Here is a 6,000-nt window from a genome sequence, read left to right as displayed (position 1 = left end):
GAGACCATGGACCCTTCGGAGAAATGAGCTTTTAAAGAGCTTCCCTCTCCTGCAGGAAAGACTGTTTCATCACTTATCTAAGTAAAGCTCTTTGGATTCAAAGACTGTCGGGACTACAGAGAGCTACTGTGGGAAACACACAGTAAAAACCTCAACAGAAAAGGAACGGAACCAGAAGTGGAGAAACACCTGATCACTACAGGCATTTGGGTGCACGAGAATCCTGCATTCTCCCAGATAAGGCAGCGCAATTCCTCCACAGGACGTTCACAGGCAGATTCTTTAAAGCTGAATACCAATCACACGAACATGGAGTGGCTGCCTGCCCTCTTGGGTTCCTCGCCACATTCAGAGCCTTATCTATTAGACCACAAGCGCTTTAGGACCAGGAAATGCTCCCAACCCTCCCGGGAAACCCTCCAAACGAAGAACTTTCTCCAAGCCGTTCACAGACCGGGCAACACCGCGAAAAGTCCAGGACGCTCTTTATTGCCATTGTTCGGGGGCCTCACAGGCGGAGCCGCGGGAAAGGCGCCTGCACGGGAATTCCGGTGTTCCGAGGAATCCGGAGACTCATCCTTTTACCAGCTGTTTTCGGAGGGGGGCGGGAGGAGACGCAGAGGGCAGAGAAGGGGCTTCACTCCCCGCAGTGAGGGGCCGCTCGGAGCCGGCACCACCCGTCCCGCACCCGCCGGGGCCGCCCCGGCTCTGCCGCCGCTTCAGGACCGGCCCTGGACAGCGCCCGCCGCCGGCCACGCCTCCCCCACGCCGCTCTCTCGTCCCATTGGCTGTAGCGCGGCCGCGCGGCCGCCGCCCCTCGCGATTGGCCCGAGCCGGCCGCCACTCAGCGAGCCTGGCGCAGAGGAACGCCCGTTCGCTTTGTAACGCGCCACCTCATTGGCCGCACGGCCGATGTCGGGCGCCGGCTATTGGGCTGCCGCGCACGCCACTCACGCGCCCACCTGAGGGGCGGGGCCGCAGGGGTGGGGGCGTGGCCAAGGGCGAAGCGGAGGCGTGGCCACGGCGCGGGGAGGGCCGGGGTGTGGCGCTGGGGGCGTGGCTTAGGGGGCGTGGTTTCTCCAGAAAGAGGCGGGGCGTGCGCGGTGGGCGGGGCCGGGCCGGGGGAGCCCGGCGAGCCCAGAGTGCCCTTGTGTGTCGCGCCGGGAAGCGGCGGGAGCGGAGCCGAGTCCCTGCGCATCCCACCCCTCCTCTCCCCTCCTCCCGCCACCGGGACGGGACGAGACGGGACAGCACAGGAGAGGCGAGCGGAGAGACGGACGGACGCGCCGGCAGGGGCGAGGGGAGCCGGCGGGGGCACCTGGCACCGCTCCGCGGTGGGAACCTGAACCTGCCCAGCAGCGCCGGAGCCAGCGGAGAGAGCCGCTCTTTCCTCCTCCTCCTCCTCCCTCCCCAATCCACCCCCGCGACCCTGGTCCTCCTCCTCCTCCTCCTCCTCCTCACCCCACTGGATACAGCGAGGGAGACACTGCGGCGGAGGCGGCGGCGACGGCGGCTCCTGCGGGGGGAAGGAAGCGCCCGGAGAGCGGAGCGGCGGGAGGCTGCGGATCTGCGTGCCTGGCGCCCACCCAGCCCGAGGGGAGCCCCCAGGATGCGGCTGAAGCCCGGCGCGCTCCTGCGCTTCTACAGCCTCTGCGGGATCCTCGTACAAGGTACCGCCTCCTCCCCACCCCTGCCCCACGCGCGGGGAGGGACGGACGCCGGGGGGGCACCGCCGCGGCCCGGGGCATCCCAGGCTCCCCCCCTGCCCACCGCCCCACTCTTGACCCGCTCCCTCCCTCGCTCCTCTCCCGGCTTCCCCCCTCCCCGGGCTCCTCCAGCCTCCCGCCCGGGTAGCGCTATCCAGCGCTGAAGCGCCGCACGGCTGTTAACCCTTCCTGCCCTTCCAACGTCAGCCTCTTCCCGCCCTCCTTCGCCCTCCGCTCTTCTCCCTCCACCTACACCACCACCTCCCCCGCCGCCGCCAGTCGCTCGTGGAACCCCCTCATCCCCCTCCGGCTCCCCCGTCCCCTCCTCGCCCGCTCTCCCGCCGCAAAACGTGCCCCCGAAAGTGCGGGTGCAGCCGCAGCAGCGGCGTGAGCGCCGCAACAACATCCCGGGGAACGTGCGGGCTCCAGCCGTGCCTCCCTCCCCGGCGGGGGGGGCGGCGGGATCGGGGGGGAGGGGGGGGATGGCGCCGGGAGTGCGTGTCTGTGTGCGAGGCATAAGATGTGCACGTAGGGTAATCGGATGAGCCGCGGGTTCAGCAGCCAGATCCCTTCACCATCCTGCTCCAGGCGGCTCATCCTGCGGCTAGTTTGCAGACTGGATGTATATTCCCCCTCTCCCTCCTCCTCCCCGCCGCCGCTCTCTTCCCCTTCATTCCCGTTATCCGGCCAAGTCGGATGGAGCGGCCGCCGCGCAGGGAAGCCCCCGCGAGGCGCTGCGAGGTGCCTGCGGGAGCTTCCCGAGCCCCCTCCCGCTCTGGGGGGAGCCGAGCCGGGAGCCGAGCCCGCTGCGCTGCCGCCGGGAGCTCGCCCCCTGCATCCCTCCCTCCCTCCCTGAGCGGTGTTCGGGATGACGGCGCGGCCCCCCGGCCGCTTTGGGGACCACACGGTGGGAGGTGACGGTCGGGGGGGCGGCGGCCCCGGGGGTCGGGGAACCACCGCGCAGCAACTCCGCTGGCCGGCGGGGCATCTCCCTGCCCTTCCCTCGCTCGGCGTGCGGGGCGTCTCGGTGTGGGAGAGAGAAGCGAAGAGTCGATTAAAACTAAGTGGCCTTGTAAGATTTTTTTTCCTTTTCTTTTCTTTTTTTCCTTTTTCTTTTTTTCGCCTCCGTTGTGCCATCTCACGTCAAGTTTAATGTATCTCGCGTTTCACATGGCTGCGTCATGTGTCGGGCGATCTCCGGAGGGAGCTGTGGCTGGAAGCCCGGAGCGGGGGCACAGGCAGCCGCCCGGGTTCCCCGAAACACACGAGCCTCGTACCCCCCACACCCCACATCATCCAGACCCCCCCCCGGAGTGCCCTGCACTCCACTTCCCGGGGAAGTTACGGGCCGAGGAGGCGAGAAGGGATGGAAGGGGAAGGGAGTGCTCTGGGCAACTGCGAAGGACGGTTCCGTCGGGCGGATTATTTGTATTCTTTCCCGATGTTTATGGGTTGCCCGGTACGTCACCGCACAAGGAGCCGCTGTGTTGGTGCTATACAGGATTATTTATTGGGGCATGTGCGGCGCGCTGCACCTGGGGGCTGGCTCCTCTCTGCCTTTTGCATTTCCCTGTGAATTGTCAATTCATTGCCCTGCAAAGGAGCGGGGGGGTGGGAAGCGTCTGGACTGACTTTCTGTCACCAATAAAATCGGGGCTGCTGCTGGAGGAGGAGGATTTGATCTCTCCTAAGATGCAATCAGCCGCATTCAGCGCAGCGCAGTTTTGAGAGTAAACCAGTGATTAAAAACAGTGATGTCTTTCACTGCAGTTTAGGGAGCGTGCCAGGCAGAATGTAACTCTGTGAACTGCGTCAGGTAAAAAACATGTTGCAAGAAACGGGGTGTAATACAAACCTGACTGCGACTGTGTGAAAACAGCCAGATTGGGCCTGTCCTTGCAGATGGGCAAAAGCGATGCTTAACACATTACCCAGCTTGCCCTCTGCGTGTGTAAAACATCTCCCCTCTCTTCGGTTTCTCACACAGTTATTTTTTCAGCTCCTGATTAAAACTTCAATCAAAAATACTTAGGCACTCTGTGTACTGCACTTCAGCAGAGAGCTGCTTCAAGGGAATATAAAGAACCTGTAACACTCAGGCAGGAGTGAGAGGAAGTAATTTCTCCTATCCTTTTCTCCTAAGGTAAAGGAGGATGGAGAAGAGGAGTAAATATTTTCTGGAAGACTGTCCTCGGTAGCAACTGTATCTGACAGAATATCAAATTCTTTCAGCTCACCTTACAGTGCAACTTCATAAACGTTGTTTTCTCAGTTTCTGCCATTTATTTTGACACAAATAGCAGTCAGTTACCATATTAGACACATTGCTTTTTGATAGCTTTATAGCTGCATTTAAAAGTAGTTCTTGCTGCTGGCTTGACTGACTTGCCCAAACTGTGTTGTGAAGTGGCTGAGTGGATTTGTTAGAATCCTCCAGTTTTCTGCTTGTGGGCCATGGGAGATGCAGGTTTTTCGTCAGCTTTTTACGTGAATAAGATCTTTGTTCTGAGGATTTGAAGCACTTCTGGACTGTAATTATGGATGGTTTCTGTTGGTGAAACTGAAGCTAATTAAACACAAGGTGACAGAGAGTCAAGCTGACGTGTGTCCTGTATGGAAGTGTGCCTTTCTGGCATGGTCTGTGGAGAGACTTGCTTAAGAAATCTGTCCTGAGTATTGATGAAGCATCAGCTGAGGGAAGAGGACATAGAATAATTCTTCTCAGCTTGTGCACAGAATAGCATTAGCAGCAAGCAGTCCCTTCAGAAAGGAGGCAAACAAGAAGTAAAAGAGGCCAGTGTCAACTGCTTGCTGTGAAAGGGGAGCGATGGAGGTGGAGGAGGGACTAATAACATGTTGGGCTGAGAAGCAGTTTGTCAGCTGAGTTCGGGTACGATATTAGTCTGCTCTGCCCTCTCCAGCGTTTGCTGTGAAAATAGTAGGATCTCTGGCTGCAGTTGTTCTTAGCTTGTGCTCTGTAATGATTCTGGAGTACTTAAATGATGTCCCAAGGGGTTAAGCTGTTATTTATGTTTACAGCCAGCCTTACTTTTTTGTTGTATTCTGATTGCTTTTTTGCTTCATGAATTTACTCTTACTCAGGCAAAATTTAACAGTTGAAGGGGGGCATGTTTTTAGAATAACTCAGGTACATCGTCTGAGCTGTTTTTATGCAACCTGACGAGTAAGCTTGTTGTTGTCAAGAGGTACCACGTGAGAAACTGTAACAATAAAAATAGTTCCGTTGGATTCATAGGGTACAGATACAGGTTAGGATTATCCTGGAATTGTAGCTGCTGTAGCCCCCTGCTGTGTGATAATGCAAATGGCATCTAATGCCTTAATGTGCTCCGCTCCAAGAAGGCACTGGATAGTGCCGGGTGTGGGAGCAAATGATCTGCTTCCAAGATTTGCCAACAATGGGCAAACCTTCTCAACGTGGTTTCTTCCTATGCTTCAAATACTTCTTGTGCAACCTGTCTACTAATGAAAATGATGTAGGGATTCTTTAATTTGTCTGAAACTGTGGTCACTGATGCAACAAATCAGTGAAGACAGGTAATTGCTTTTGGGTGAGACTCTTTTTTTCATTAGCCCAGATCTGTTACGGGCAGAATTAAGAAACCCGCAAACAAACCTGGACGAATATGCAAATGACTACTTCTGAGATCATGTAAGCTGATTTAAGATGAAGTTATCGTACATTACTCAGTATCTTCTGTGTCTAGATTCTGGTTTGAATTTTCTGTTGGGTTTCTGTTAGCAAAATCCAGGCAACCTAATGCTGCGTGCATAGGGGTTGTCTTGACAGCAAAGTGCTCATGTGCTAATACAGTGTACAGCGAGTCAAACACATGCAGTTGTAATTCTGTAAGGTCTGCAAGGGTGTAGACAATTACAGAATAAAAGACAGTAGTTTTAATACAGTCTTTATTTGGAATAGCACAAGTTGAAACATCAAACATATTACTCTACTTGACGGTGTTTTTCTTTCTATGACTTCCATCACTCTATCCAAGGCCTGGTAGGTTTATTAGCTGCTTAGTTCCCAGGCTAGTTCATATTTTATGAATTCTTTTACTTGATTTCCTCATGCATTTTTATTGATAGTCATCATATAGCAGTTCACATTCAGGTTTAGAACACGACGTAACTAAACAATCCAAATTCCCATTGATGATGTCACACAACTTCCCTGAGGAGTACATGAATAGGGATGACTCACTCACATAATATTTATCACTCTTGCACTCAAAGTATTTATCAAGTTAATATCATCAAATTAACAGTAAAC

At 55.6% G+C, this 6,000-nt stretch overlaps 1 protein-coding gene across 3 annotated transcripts in view; it reads left to right on the top strand.

The window, feature by feature from the left end:
• Positions 1-1,085: 1,085 nt before the first annotated feature.
• The window catches only part of CADM2 (cell adhesion molecule 2), a 607,683-nt gene continuing 602,768 nt past the window's right edge, over positions 1,086-6,000 (top strand). For 2 of the 3 annotated variants that reach the window (XM_032678665.1, XM_032678663.1), the window contains exon 1: positions 1,086-1,670. In XM_032678665.1, coding sequence (XP_032534556.1) covers positions 1,610-1,670 — 61 coding nt within the window. In that variant the 5' untranslated portion in view covers positions 1,086-1,609. The remainder of the gene's footprint in view (positions 1,671-6,000) is intronic. The other variant, XM_032678664.1, reaches the window with a different exon arrangement.

Source organism: Chiroxiphia lanceolata, chromosome 2 (genome assembly GCF_009829145.1).
Source record: "Chiroxiphia lanceolata isolate bChiLan1 chromosome 2, bChiLan1.pri, whole genome shotgun sequence".
In the NCBI taxonomy this organism is placed as follows: Eukaryota; Metazoa; Chordata; class Aves; order Passeriformes; family Pipridae; genus Chiroxiphia; species Chiroxiphia lanceolata.
This window is presented reverse-complemented; position numbering and strand designations above follow the sequence as displayed.